Raw genomic sequence first — 15,657 nt, 5'->3', positions numbered from 1 at the left:
TATCCATTTATCCCTCTTTTATCTCTTGGTGACCTATCCATTTATCCCTCCTTTATCTCTTGGTGACCTATCCATTTATCTCTCCGTTATCTCTTGGTGACCTATCCATTTATCCCTCCTTTATCTCTTGGTGACCTATCCATTTATCCCTCCTTTATCCAGGTGTCTCACTAAGAGCCGTTATAGCAACAAAACATTTCACCAGGTCACTGGATATAGGTTAAAAGTTTGGTACAAAAATACAAAATGTCCTTACATTGATTACTTTTTGCAAATCCAATCCGTTTTCCACGTTGATTTAATGTCATCGCATTGATTTCTGTGGTTGGGTAGTGGGTAGCTATCACAGTGGGGAGTAGGAGAAGAGGAAACAGCAGAACACAAATCTGGTCACGTTGAAAAGGATTCACAGGCCTTAAGACATATGGAGGACTATAGCAACTTCCTGTGACTATTAATTTTGGCACAGACTATATCACACCCATGTGGAGAACCATGTACATTCTCAAGCTGGTGAACAACCAACGTACCACGAAACGGCCACAGATAACTGACCAGTTCTAGTAGCGGTGGTGAGTAGGAGAATTCTACAGAATCTCTACTGTATCCGATGGAGGTCATTCAGATCAATTATCTGACAGCAGGTTTCGTTTTTTTATATTTGTTTTGTTTGTTCATATACTACGTCTGAAATGGCACCCTATCCTCTATGTATATATGTGCTCCCGAGTGGCGCAGCGGTCTAAGGCACTGCGTTTCAGTGCTTGCAGGCGTCACTACAGACCCCCTGGTTCGATTCCAGGCTGTATCACAACCGGCCGTGATTGGGAGTCCCATAGGGGCGGCGCACAACTGGCCCAGCGTCGTCCGGGTTTGGCCGGTGTAGGCCGTCGTTGTAAATAAGAATTTGTTCTTAACTGACTTGCCTAGTTCACTACTTTTTACCTGACCCCTATGGGCTCTGTTCAGAAGTAGTGCACTATATAGGGTCTAGGGTAGCATTTCAGATGCAACCATCTTGAGTGGATTGACTCATCAGGGTGAATATTATCATAATCACCAAAGCTTTTATTTTCATCTTTCTATTCTTTTTTTTTTTTTTATTAGTTGTGTGAATATTCATGTGAGATCATAGCCGGAGCAATCTGCTGATTAGGTGGGTCCATCATTATGACTTGGCCGCTAGTGGTTAGATGGTAAAGGCTAGTAGCACAGCTTAAAGAAGAGTCTTGACACACACACACACACACACGGGCACGGGCACACATATATATAAATACTTAATTTGAATCCACAAATCACATTCAAGAAGGACTCAAACATTTCAAAAGGTATTTGTATGCATGGACACAGAAAGTACCAAACAACCAGGCTAACCATCACATACACACACACACACACACACACACACACACACAAACACACACACACATCGACAGAGAGTGGTAAAACAGCTTAATTAAGTGTCTTTTCCGGGGGCTATAATAGTACTGTGATTTCTATCTGTCTGTGTCGGTGCCTCTACATCTCCTCTGTCACCCCTCCTGTCATGTGTTCTAGACTATTTACACTGCAGCCTGCCACGTCACATCGCTCGCTGAATCATTCATTACATCAGTGCTGCCAATGCTTAAAGGAAAACACCACCCAAAAACAATCTTTTGGTATTCGTTTCATTACTCCAAAAACTATCCAAAAGATAGTTTTGGGGTGGAATTTCCCTTTAAATAGATAGACAAACAGACAGAGACAGGGGTTGTTTTTCAGTGACATTTCACCTGAAAGAATAGCTAAGATTATTGCACTGCGTGGCACCAATAGCTTCTTCTTAGACTGACAGTGTGTGGGGGGGAAGAAAACATGCTGCATTTATTTTTTATGGGACTTCCTACGCTAGGCTAATGTCTGTGTTCAAAAGATAATTGCCATCTCTCTCATTCCCCCGCATCCATTTGTGCTGTATCAGTTTCCTTCTCATCTTTGTTATTATGTCTTTCCACTAAGCCGCTGTGTGATCTTCAGAAAGTAAGACTCCTCATTGTAATGCAGAACACCAAACAAGCCGCTACAGTAGCAACTAGCAAAAAACAAAATGGCCACCTATAGAGAACCACATCCTGCAAGGTCAAGAGGGTCACAGAGGCTCTTTATCCTTCATCACTCAGCCCACACAGTTTAATGCATTCCTCTCTCTCTAACGTCCCTCAGCCTACACATCTTCCCGTTATTGCTTTCGGTGTCAGTGGAGGGAGGATTTCATTGTGTAGCTATTGGCCATGATGATAACTCATGTCCTCTACGCAATGAACAGTTGTATAAGGACGATCTCAAATGGCGGATGTTTATTCACGGTAGTCCTTGAGGGAGAGAGAGAGAACCGTTATAGACCCACCTTTAATAACAGGAGTAAAGAAAGAGCAGTGGTGGGAAAAGTACTCAATTGTCATACTTTAGTAAAAGTTGAAGTAAATGATAAATAAAGTGTCCTTTTTTTGTTTTTATTATGGACAGCCAAGGGCACACTCCAACACTCATACATAATTTACAAACACAGTATTTGTGCTTAGTAAGTCCGCCAGATCAGAGGCAGTAGGGATGACAACGCGTTATATTGATATGTGAGTGAATTTGACCATTATTCTGTCCTGCCTGAGCATTCGAAATGTAGCAAGTACTTTTTGGTGTCAGGGAAAATGTATGGGAGTAAAAAGTACATATATTTTTTAGGAATGTAGTGGAGTAAACGTCAAAGTAATCACAAATATAAATAGTAAAAAAGTAAAGTACAGATACCCCCAAAGAAAACGACTTAAGTAGTACTTGAAAGTATTTTTACATAAGTACTTTATACCACTGAGAAAGAGACTGACTGTAAGTGATCTTCTTGTTGGGAACACAAGGTGACGGTCCAGTCTTTAGTGCAATGTCTGAATGAACGTGCAGCCTGAGAGTTTCAGGGGATAGGGTTGAAGAGATCAACCTACTTGGTTAATTAACGGTAATACACAAGGCCGTGGAGCAGCCTTCAGAGGTAATACACAAGGCTATGGAGCAGCCTTCAGAGGTAATACACAAGGCCATGGAGCAGCCTTCAGATGGAGAATAAACATGCAGCTCAAAGAGATTTTCGAGGGTTGTTATTGTCAAAGAGAACAACCTCAATGACTTAACTGGTTAAATAATGGCAATACATAGAGAAGTGGTAGCAGCATTCAGATGCTAGCAGAGAAGCACACAACATCTGAATGGACATTTTGAATGAGATATAACACGTTTAGGCAACACAAGTATGGTTTCACAACTCCAATCCTCGGGGCCCCCCGCAAGGTTGCACTTTTTTTTCTACTCCAGCACTAGTCATCTGATTCAACTGTTCAGCTTATGAAACGCTTGAATCATGTATTTTTACTGTTGGGATAGAACAAAACCGTGGAATTTTGTGAGGCGCGCGCTACCATTTTCTCCAAGAGTATGATCTATAGACTATATAAGTCAACAACAGAATAGAAAAATATCCTAAATCCATTTTAGTGCTTTTAATATTTCTGAGTTCATAACAGCTTTTAAGTGTTCTAAACATCCTCTCAGAAAATGGAGAATCCAATAGGTTATCAGCCTGAGGTATCCAGGTCCTCTGTAGCTCAATTGGTAGAGCACGGCGCTTGTAACGCCAGGGTAGTGGGTTCGATCCCCGGGACCACCCATACGTAAACATGTATGCACACGTGACTGTAAGTCACTTTGGATAAAAGTGTCTGCTAAATGGCTTATTATTATTATCCACAAGGACCTTTCCACTGTAAACTTGGCTGATTTGCTGTTAATTGAAAGGTGTTTATCGGTCATAGAGTTATTTCATTGCTCTAAACAACATATCTCACTGAAACACATTTCCCCGGTTGTAATATACAAAGCCTTCCACTTTCAGAAAATTATGCAAATTATGTTCTGAATCTGTCTGCAAAATCGTAATCCAACTTTCTTGGAAACCGGAGGCTTGTATATATTTTGGTTCCAGGAACGGTTGTGACTGAGGAAAACACGAGCGATTTTAATCTCGTTCTTATTTATTTCAGTTCAGTTCAGGGCTCAGACACAAACCAATCATCAAACAGCTTGACTCCTTACATTTCCAGAGTGGACTTTCATGGTGATTCTCAATGCAGAGCAACATCGCCATCTAGTAGATCGTTTGTGGAACTGCGGCAACACATGCTTTTATTCACTTCACTCTAGCATAGGTCACAAACCACAGCAATTTAGTCAAGTGAACACCCATTAATCGGATGTATTGAATCGGCCATTGAAGCAACAGAAGACAGATGAGTCAGACTGATACTGAAGCACTGTGTGCAGTCTCTTTGTATTTTTAAACTCACACTGACCACAAGCAGGCCTAGATCTCCCTCTCTCGCTCTCTATCATGAGGACCTGCTCAACAGTAGGGTTAGAACAAAAGCCTGCACACACAGTAGCGCTCTCCAGGAGAGGGGCCAGCCCTGTTTAAGGCTACATAATCCAAGTGAATGTGTGCCCAGTGTCCAGATAGTCAATGAACTTCATCAGCGCTCCAACAAGATCTGGGACGCTCTCCCTCCCTCAGTGAACCCCCATCTCTCTCGCTCTCCCTCCCTCAGTGAACCCCCATCTCTCTCGCTCTCCCTCCCTCAGTGAACACCCATCTCTCTCGCTCTCCCTCCCTCAGTGAACCCCCATCTCTCTCGCTCTCCCTTCCTCAGTGAACACCCATTTCTCTCGCTCTCCCTCCCTCAGTGAACACCCATCTCTCTCGCTCTCCCTCCCTCAGTGAACACCCATCTCTCTCGCTCTCCCTCCCTCAGTGAACCCCCATCTCTCTCGCTCTCCCTCCCTCAGTGAACACCCATCTCTCTCGCTCTCCCTCCCTCAGTGAACCCCCATCTCTCTCGCTCTCCCTCCCTCAGTGAACACCCATCTCTCTCGCTCTCCCTCCCTCAGTGAACACCCATCTCTCCCTCAGTGAACCCCCATCTCTCTCTCTCTCTCTCTCTCTCAGTGAACCCCCAGCTCTCTCTCTCTCTCTCTCTCTCTCTCTCTCGCTCTCTCTCTCTCCAAAATGAGCCCATTTGGTTTTGTGATCAAGGGATGAAGGTTCCTCCATCCTGATACTGTCGCTCTTCCCTAATGTCTCCTTTCTAAACTCCATAGCAGCTGCATGGTGTCCAGTGTGAGTGTGTGACACCATCATTACTAATTTATCCATCTTTCCATACAGTGTCCTGACAAGCCACCCTCGCCGCTTGCTCACTCGATATCGGTCATTAACATGTAGAGTAGGAGGCAAGGCCAGGGGGGGTGGCCCAACCTATCGGGTTCCTCGTTTAAGGTCCTATTACACTTACTACCACCTCTGCCATCGACCCAGAGCTGTGGTGACAGGACTTTGCTCTTGTTTTTCTATTTGTGTTGCCATTGCTTTGTAATCCTATTGGAAGTCTGACAACAACGATAACAACATGACTGTAAGGATGGATATACTCCTTTATTTACTGTTGGTTGTTGGCAAGGCTGTCACTAAGAAAGGTGAGCTTTTTGCATTGTATATTTCTATCATATTTGCCTCAGCAAATTCAGTTACACAACACTCACTTATATGTGTGTTGTAAGTAACTGTTATTACCGATGTGTAAATTATAAACTAATACTTACCAGTAAACTACTTACAAACCTTTTACAAAACCGTTTGTGAATCCTTTATAAACTATAACTTCTATTCCTCCAACTTCTATTCCCAAGGGGTGAAATGTGGCGGGATCCTCTCCGCCTCTTCCGGCAACATCTCCAGCCCCAACTACCCAGGTCTGTACCCGTACAACATCCAGTGTGTGTGGCTGATTGTAGTGGCCGAGGGGTCCTCTGTCCTGCTCACCTTCCGCCACTTTGAGTTGGAGTATCACGCCGCCTGCTCCTACGACTACGTCAAGATCTATAACGGTGTGTCCGAGGATGAGGGGAACCTACTGGGGACGTTCTGTGGTGACGTGTCCCCTCCTCGGTTCACTTCCTCCTGGAATGTTATGTCGATCATTTTCCACTCCGATCGTCATGTGGCTCACAGAGGGTTCTCTGTGGGCTACAGGAAAGGTGAGCTTTCACTTCCTCTCACAGGATAACCAAAGCCATTAATATACACGTATGCCTCTGCTGAATACAGCCACTCAAACCTCACAGTAACCCACAACAACAAGGAACAGGACCTTGAGTAGTTGGATCAGGTGTGTTAACTTAAGAGCTCGGCTGGAACAAAATCCTGCAAAACCTTGTCACCCACCCGTGTCTTATTCCTCTCTTTCACCCCTCTCCCCTAGATGTGTGTGGTGGGGTCCTTACCGGTCTGTCTGGCATCATCTCCAGCCCAGGCTACAGTCCTGATACCCAGTACAGCAACAACGCCGACTGTTCCTGGACGGTCCATGTGTCCAACCGCAGCGTGGTCAGTCTGGTCTTCCTTGACTTCCAGGTATGTTCTCTAACATGTGAAGAGAAATCGATGCATCCCAAATGGTACCCCATTTATCTATATTAGTTCCCTACTTTTGACCAGAGCCCGGGCACTATATAGGGAATAAGGAGCCAACTGGGCCGCACATACTGTAAGTCTCTAAGTATCCCTGATGGAGCCAACTGGGACACACATACTGTAAGTCTCTAAGTATCCCTGATGGAGCCAACTGGGACACACATACTGTAAGTCTCTAAGTATCCCTGATGGAGCCAACTGGGACACACATACTGTAAGTCTCTAAGTATCCCTGATGGAGCCAACTGGGACGCACATACTGTAAGTCTCTAAGTATCCCTGATGGAGCCAACTGGGACACACATACTGTAAGTCTCTAAGTATCCCTGATGGAGCCAACTGGGACACACATACTGTAAGTCTCTAAGTATCCCTGATGGAGCCAACTGGGACACACATACTGTAAGTCTCTAAGTATCCCTGATGGAGCCAACTGGGACACACATACTGTAAGTCTCTAAGTATCCCTGATGGAGCCAACTGGGATGCACATACTGTAAGTCTCTAAGTATCCCTGATGGAGCCAACTGGGATGCACATACTGTAAGTCTCTAAGTATCCCTGATGGAGCCAACTGGGACACACATACTGTAAGTCTCTAAGTATCCCTGATGGAGCCAACTGGGACACACATACTGTAAGTCTCTAAGTATCCCTGATGGAGCCAACTGGGACGCACATACTGTAAGTGTCTTAGTATCCCTGATGGGTCATAAATATGACGTGACAAAATAAAATATAATTCATTCATTCCAGCTTGAGAACAACGAGGGCTGTAATTTTGACTTCGTGGCTCTCTTCGACGGCCCGACCGTCACTCACAGACACCTGGGGAACTACTGTGGAGGGGAGAAGCCTCCTAAGATTGTTACTACCTCCAACCAGCTCCTGGTGGTGTTCAAGTCTGACTTCAACATCGGGGGACGAGGGTTCAAGGCTTACTACTACTCAGGTAGGTAGGACGGTGGAGGACATATACTACGGGTGTACTGACCACTAGGTCACTCCCTCATGGCTGTCCTGTACTATGCTGAGGTCCATGGGGAGAGATTAAACTGTCCTGTACTATCCTGAGGTCCATGGGGTGAGATTAAACTGTCCTGTACTATCCTGAGGTCCATGGGGTGAGATTAAACTGTCCTGTACTATCCTGAGGTCCATGGGGAGAGATTAAACTGTCCTGTACTATGCTGAGGTCCATGGGGTGAGATTAAACTGTCCTGTACTATTCTGAGGTCCATGGGGTGAGATTAAACTGTCCTGTACTATCCTGAGGTCCATGGGGTGAGATTAAACTGTCCTGTACTATACTGAGGTCCATGGGGTGAGATTAAACTGTCCTGTACTATCCTGAGGTCCATGGGGTGAGATTAAACTGTCCTGTACTATCCTGAGGTCCATGGGGTGAGATTAAACTGTCCTGTACTATCCTGAGGTCCATGGGGTGAGATTAAACTGTCCTGTACTATCCTGAGGTCCATGGGGTGAGATTAAACTGTCCTGTACTATCCTGAGGTCCATGGGGTGAGATTAAACTATCCTGTACTATCCTGAGGTCCATGGGGTGAGATTAAACTGTCCTGTACTATCCTGAGGTCCATGGGGTGAGATTAAACTGTCCTGTACTATCCTGAGGTCCATGGGGTGAGATTAAACTGTCCTGTACTATACTGAGGTCCATGGGGTGAGATTAAACTGTCCTGTACTATCCTGAGGTCCATGGGGTGAGATTAAACTGTCCTGTACTATCCTGAGGTCCATGGGGTGAGATTAAACTGTCCTGTACTATCCTGAGGTCCATGGGGTGAGATTAAACTGTCCTGTACTATCCTGAGGTCCATAGGGTGAGATTAAACTGTCCTGTACTATCCTGAGGTCCATGGGGTGAGATTAAACTGTCCTGTACTATACTGAGGTCCATGGGGTGAGATTAAACTGTCCTGTACTATGCTGAGGTCCATGGGGTGAGATTAAACTGTCCTGTACTATACTGAGGTCCATGGGGTGAGATTAAACTGTCCTGTACTATCCTGAGGTCCATGGGTTGAGATTAAACTGTCCTGTACTATCCTGAGGTCCATGGGGTGAGATTAAACTGTCCTGTACTATCCTGAGGTCCATGGGGTGAGATTAAACTGTCCTGTACTATCCTGAGGTCCATGGGGTGAGATTAAACTGTCCTGTACTATACTGAGGTCCATGGGGTGAGATTAAACTGTCATGTACTATCCTGAGGTCCATGGGGTGAGATTAAACTGTCCTGTACTATACTGAGGTCCATGGGGTGAGATTAAACTGTCCTGTACTATCCTGAGGTCCATGGGGTGAGATTAAACTGTCCTGTACTATCCTGAGGTCCATGGGGTGAGATTAAACTGTCCTGTACTATCCTGAGGTCCATGGGGTGAGATTAAACTGTCCTGTACTATCCTGAGGTCCATGGGGTGAGATTAAACTGTCCTGTACTATACTGAGGTCCATGGGGTGAGATTAAACTGTCCTGTACTATCCTGAGGTCCATGGGGTGAGATTAAACTGTCCTGTACTATCCTGAGGTCCATGGGGAGATTACACTGCACATTCACTGACACCAGGATTGTGTTCAGTAGGGAGAAAATGTTTTGAAACGGTAAAGGTACTAGCTGAACCTATTCAGTAACAACACATCTTTAGTTACATTTTTGCTACGGTGTGACCTACTTAAGACAACCCTGTTTTGCCTCATATGTCTGTCTGACAGGTGAATGCCAGCAGGTGCTGTCTGCACCAAGTGCTAACTTCACCAGCCCCCACTACCCTAACATCTACCCCAACAACATCAAGTGTCACTGGACCATCAACCTGGCCAGGGGCTACCGCATCAAACTGTTCTTCAACGCTATGGAGCTGGAGGACAGGAACAGCCTATCAGACGAGTGCGACTACGACTCTGTAGCTGTGCATGATGGGAGCAGAGAGAAAGACCCATTGCTAGGGCGATGGTGTGGCTCGGAACAACCCGGGTCTCTGATCTCTAAGAACAACAACATGCTGGTGGTCCTCAGTACAGACAGGAACTCAGCTTATAGAGGGTTCTCTGCTTCCTATGTAGGAGGTGAGTGTCTGAACTGAAGCAAGGTTGCTGAAACGTATCCAAACTATCACGTTTTTTTTTTTTGTATGTTTATTTAATAATTCAAGAGACAAGTGCAAATACAAACGTGTGTGTCCGTGCGTGTGTTATGTCTCCACCTCATTCCCAGTGGTACCAGTTAACATCAGCTGTACGAGGACAGAGTTCACCATCCATATCTCCCAGCAGTCACTGCCTGGGCTGAACCGTGAGAGTATCTTTCTGGGGGATCGCTCCTGTACCTCCCAGCTGACACCTACCACCTATAAGATCCTGGCACGCTTCGAAAAATGTGGCACTGCAGGCCAGGTAACCAACTACCCACTGGTTGATTCAACATTGTTTCCATTTGATTTAAAATTACATTGAGCCAACGTGGCATAGACGTTGAATTGACGTCTGTGCCTAGTGGGTAGCCACTGGCATGATGACGCCAGTTTAAAGCTGTTTACAACTGTTCATTTGACATGAATTTTTGTGGTTGTTTTTTCTTCTTCATTTGTCCATTTTATTGAAGCGATAGGACAGTGTAGAAGGGAATTGAGGATACTAGAGGATGTGACAAAATAGCAGTGGTCACAAGCATATGATGTCTGTTTGCTGTCCATCTGTATAACCCTGACCCTGACCCTTAACCTCTGACCCCTGTCATCTGACCAGCCACGGCGTAACATCACCATGCTGGTGAACACGCTCTACATCGACTTCTCCGACGGGAAGGGGCGGAGCGTCCAGGAGTACGAGGTACAGTGCGACGCCCAGCGCAAGATGGCCACCATTCACATCGTCTCAGCCGAGGAGCACCAGAGGATGAACGAGCTGGCCCGACGCCAAGCAGAGGGGTCCGGTGGAGGGGGAGGGAAGGAGGCAGACCCAGAGCCTCACGACCCCAGTGATATAGTGTTTATTAGCATCTGTGTGCTGGCTGTTGTTCTGATGGTGATCGCTGTAATCTGGCTGGTACTGCTTTAGTAGAGAAAGAGAGGAGGTTGGCGATGCGGTCTACGTGAGCCAGAACATGTTGAGGTTTACAATGAAAACCGACAGATTTATTTTTGTAATAAATGTCTATTGCTCATTTCAAATCGTACCAAAACAATGATTTAATATTGTCACCGCTCTCGACATTCATAATAAAAACACAGGCAGAGATCAACATTTGATTTACTTCAATATAGAAAATCTAAGATGAATAAACAACAGCTCAATTAAAATACTAATCAGAAGAGGTAGGCCTAATTAATAAGACTAATGACGGTGTGCTCCGACTGTCTTTCACCATTTTGGAAAAAGGCACCAGTCCAGTCCAGATGAACGACTGTGTTCTCCGACTGTCTTTCACCATTTTGGAAAAAGGCACCAGTCCAGTCCAGATGAACGACTGTGTTCTACGACTGTCTTTCACCATTTTGGAAAAAGGCACCAGTCCAGTCCAGATGAACGACTGTGTTCTCCGACTGTCTTTCACCATTTTGGAAAAAGGCACCAGTCCAGTCCAGATGAACGACTGTGTTCTCCGACTGTCTTTCACCATTTTGGAAAAAGGCACCAGTCCAGATGAACGACTGTGTTCTCCGACTGTCTTTCACCATTTTGGAAAAAGGCACCAGTCCAGTCCAGATGAACGACTGTGTTCTCCGACTGTCTTTCACCATTTTGGAAAAAGGCACCAGTCCAGTCCAGATGAACGACTGTGTTCTCCGACTGTCTTTCACCATTTTGGAAAAAGGCACCAGTCCAGTCCAGCAAAAGTATTTGCCAGAATCATGTCACAGTCTTTTGGGGGCTGAGGGGCTAGCTAGCTTCTTCTTGTGATTGGAGACCAGCTGATTTTTTTTTAAAGGTACCAGTCCAGAACCAACTGGCATGTCCCAGTCTTCCTCTGCAGCAGGCCTCATGGCTCTGGGCTTAGCTACCAACATGTTTGAGCAGATCCATTTGAGCAATGCGAGGCTCAAAATCCCTCATCTTGATCACAGAATGAGTCTTTATTTTGGGGTGCTTTGTAGAGCAGTGATTCTGCTCAGACCGACCACAACAAAATCCACCAACAACAAAAAATAACAAGAAAATGAAAATTACAAGAAACAAGCAAAAACAATTAAGGTTAAAAAAAAGAAAAGAAATCCCTTTAAAAATAAGAAACCATTTTGGCTTAAAGACCACTTGGGAATGCGAGCACTGTCAATTAGATGGGTAATGCTTTTTAATAAAAAAACAAAATGCAGCAGGACTTATGGTTGGGGTTAGCTAGCTACTTCTTGTGGTTGATTACACTCTTTAAAAATATATATTTATTTATATACAGTACCAGTCAAACGTTTGGACACACCTACTCATTCCAGGGTTTCTTTATTTGTACTGTTTTCTACATTGTAAAATAATAGTGAAGACATCAAAACTATGAAATAACACATATGGAATCATGTAGTAACCAAAAAAGTGTTAAACAAATCAAAATATATTTTATATTTGCGATTCTTCAAATAGCCACCTTTGCCTTGATGACAGCTTTGCACACTTTTGGCATTCTCTCAACCAGCTTCATGGAGGTAGTCACATGGAATGCATTTCAATTAACAGGTGTGCCTTCTTAAAAGTTAATTTGTGGAATTTCATTCCTTCTTAATGCATTTGAGCCAATCAGTTGTGTTGTGACAATGTAGGGGGGTATACAGAAGATAGCCCTATTTGGTAAAATACCAAGTCCATATTATGGCAAGAACAGCTCAAATAAGCAAAGAGAAATGACAGTCCATCATTACTTTCAGACATGAAGGTCAGTCAATACGGAAATTGTCAAGAACTTTGAAAGTTTCTTCAAGTGCAGTCGCAAAAACCATCAAGCGCTATGATGAATCTGGCTCTCATGAGGACCGCCACAGGAATGGAAGACCCAGAGTTACCTCTGCTGCAGAGGATAAGTTCATTAGAGTTACCAGCCTCAGAAATTGCAGCCCAAATAAATGATTCACAGAGTTCAAGTAACAGACACATCTCAACATCAACTGTTCAGAGGAGACGGTGTGAATCAGGCCTTCATGGTCGAATTGCTGAAAAGAAACCACTACTAAAGGACACCAATAAGAAGAAGAGACTTGATTGGGCCAAGAAACACGAGCAATGGACATTAGACTGGTGGAAATTTGTCCTTTGGTCTGGAGTCCAAATTTGAGATTTTTGGTTCCAACCACCGTGTCTTTGTGAGACGCGGTGTAGGTGAACGGATGATCTCAGCATGTGTATTTCCCACCATAAAGCATGGAGGAGGTGGTGTTATGGTGTGGGGGTGCTTTGCTGGTGACACTGTCTGTGATTTACTTAGAATTCAAGGCACACTTAACCAGCATGGCTACCACAGCATTCTGCAGCGATACACCATCCCATCTGGTTTGGGCTCAGTGGGACGATCATTTGTTTATCAACAGGACAATGAACCAACACACCTCCAGGCTGTGTAAGTGCTATTTTACCAAGAAGGAGAGTGATGGAGTGCTGCATCAGATGACCTGGCTTCCACAATCCCCCAACCTCAACACAATTGAGATGGTTTGGGATGAGTTGGACCGCAGAGTGGAGGAAAAGCAGCCAACAAGTGCTCAGCATATGTGGGAACTCCTTCAAGACTGTTGGAAAAGCATTCCAGGTGAAGCTGGTTGAGAGAATGCCAAGAGTGCAAAACTGTCATCAAGGCAAAGGGTGGCTATTTGTTTAACACTTTTTTGGTTCCTACAGTGGGGAGAACAAGTATAAAAATCCAGGAAATCACATTGTATGATTTTTAAGTAATTAATTTGCATTTTATTGCATGACATAAGTATTTGATCACCTACCAACCAGTAAGAATTCCAGCTCTCACAGACCTGTTAGTTTTTCTTTAAGAAGCCCTCCTGTTCTCCACTCATTACCTGTATTAACTGCACCTGTTTGAACTCGTTACCTGTATAAAAGACACCTGTCCACACACTCAATCAAACAGACTCCAACCTCTCCACAATAGCCAAGACCAGAGAGCTGTGTAAGGACATCAGGGATAAAATTGTAGACCTGCCAAGGCTGGGATGGGCTACAGGACAATAGGCAAGCAGCTTGGTGAGAAGGCAACAACTGTTGATGCAATTATTAGAAAATGGAAGAAGTTCAAGATGACGGTCAATCACTCTCGGTCTGGGGCTCCATGCAAGATCTCACCTCGTGGGGCATCAATGATCATGAGGAAGGTGAGGGATCAGCCCAGAACTACACGGCAGGACCTGGTCAATGACCTGAAGAGAGCTGGGACCACAGTCTCAAAGAAAACCATTAGTAACACACTACGCCTTCATGGATTAACATCCTGCAGCGCACGCAAGGTCCCCCTGCTCAAGCCAGCGCATGTCCAGGCCCGTCTGAAGTTTGCCAATGACCATCTGGATGATCCAGAGGAGGAATGGGAGAAGGTCATGTGGTCTGATGAGACAAAAATAGAGCTTTTTGGTCTAAACTCCACTCGCCGTGTTTGGAGGAAGAAGAAGGATGAGTAAAACCCCAAGAACACCATCCCAACCGTGAAGCATGGAGGTGGGATGCTTTTCTGCAAATGGGACAGGACGACTGCACCGTATTGAGGGGAGGATTAATGGGGCCATGTATCACGAGATCTTGGCCAACAACCTCCTTCCCTCAGTAAGAGCATTGAAGATGGGTCGTGGCTGGGTGTTCCAGCATGACAACGACCCGAAACCCACAGCCAGGGCAACTAAGGAGTGGCTCCGTAAGAAGCATCTCAAGGTCCTGGAGAGGCCTAGCCAGTCTCCAGACCTGAACCAAATAGAAAATCTTTGGAGGGAGCTGAAAGTCCGTATTGCCCAGCGACAGCCCCGAAACCTGAAGGATCTGGAGAAGGTCTGTATGGAGGAGTGGGCCAAAATCCCTGCTGCAGTGTGTGCAAACCTGGTCAAGTCCTACAGGAAACGTATGATCTCTGTAATTGCAAACAAAGGTTTCTGTACCAAATATTAAGTTCTGCTTTTCTGATGTATCAAATACTTATGTCATGCAATAAAATGCAAATTAATTACTTAAAAATCATACAATGTGATTTTCTGGATTTTTGTTTTAGATTCCGTCTCTCACAGTTGAAGTGTACCTATGATAAAAATGACAGACCTCTACATGCTTTGTACGTAGGAAAACCTGCAAAATCGGCAGTGTATCAAATACTTGTTCTCCCCACTGTACATGATTCCATATGTGTTATTTCATAGTTTTGATGTCTTCACTATTATTCTACAATGTAGAAAATATAATTTTTTTAAACTGGTACTGTATATATATTTTATATTCTAGGTGGAATCCTTTCACCCACAAAGAACCCTTTTAGATCATTTTTCTTTGTCCATAGAGAAGGTTCTGAACAGAGTGTATTTACTTCTTGTGGGTGAACACCAGCTGGTTGACTGGGATCTTACTCTCCTTGACTTGACCCCTGACCTCTGGCTGGTGTTTGAGGGCGAAGACCAGCTTCCTGATAGTCCGTCTGTAGGAGCCGCTGACCAGCCGAGAACTCTGGTGGAACACCTCTCTCTCTATGTTCTCCACCAGACCACTGTCTGTCTGATAGATCACATACAAGGAAAGGAAGATTACTTTATTGTCCAATGTTCTTGAATGTCCGACAGAAATTAGTGTTCTGTGAGTATGTATTCTGTGTACGTGTTCTCTGAAAGACAGAGCAAGAGACACCGAGACAGAGGGAGAGACAGAGGGAGAGACACTGAGTGAGAGAGAGAGAGAGAGAGAGAGTGAGACACAGAGAGAGAGTGAGAGACACTGAGACAGAGACAGAGTGAGAGAAAGTGAGAGAGGCTCTGAGACAGAGAGAGTGAGAGACACTGAGACAGAGACAGAGTGAGAGAGAAAGACACCGATACAGAGAGAGAGACACTGAGACAGAGAGAGTGAGAGTAAGAGTGAGAGAGAGAGAGAGAAAGACACAGACAGCGAG

General features: G+C 44.8%; 1 protein-coding gene across 1 annotated transcript; it reads left to right on the top strand.

Moving 5' to 3' along the window:
* The first annotated feature begins 5,405 nt into the window (after nt 1-5,405).
* Nucleotides 5,406-10,827, top strand: LOC311116018 (CUB domain-containing protein 2-like). The gene is made up of 7 exons (XM_084191146.1): nt 5,406-5,562; nt 5,776-6,123; nt 6,348-6,499; nt 7,316-7,511; nt 9,300-9,653; nt 9,802-9,980; nt 10,332-10,827. The coding sequence occupies exons 1-7, from the start codon at nt 5,496-5,498 to the stop codon at nt 10,641-10,643; spliced, it is 1,608 nt and encodes a 535-aa protein (XP_084047272.1). The 5' UTR covers nt 5,406-5,495; the 3' UTR covers nt 10,644-10,827.
* The last annotated feature ends 4,830 nt before the right edge of the window (nt 10,828-15,657 follow it).

This window comes from Coregonus lavaretus (genome assembly GCF_964263955.1).
Source record: "Coregonus lavaretus genome assembly, contig: HAP1_SCAFFOLD_5530, whole genome shotgun sequence".
Lineage (NCBI taxonomy): Eukaryota > Metazoa > Chordata > Actinopteri > Salmoniformes > Salmonidae > Coregonus > Coregonus lavaretus.
Note: the sequence above shows the minus strand (reverse complement) of the source record. Positions and strands in the feature narration are given on the sequence as shown.

Excerpts from the sequence above, each read along its gene's own strand:
- LOC311116018 (XM_084191146.1), top strand. The coding sequence starts at position 5,496 with ATGACTGTAAGGATGGATATACTCCTTTATTTACTGTTGGTTGTTGGC. Across the intron at positions 9,654-9,801 it reads CTCTGCTTCCTATGTAGGAG|TGGTACCAGTTAACATCAGC; the intron begins GTGAGTGTCTGA and ends CCTCATTCCCAG. Across the intron at positions 9,981-10,331 it reads AATGTGGCACTGCAGGCCAG|CCACGGCGTAACATCACCAT; the intron begins GTAACCAACTAC and ends TCATCTGACCAG.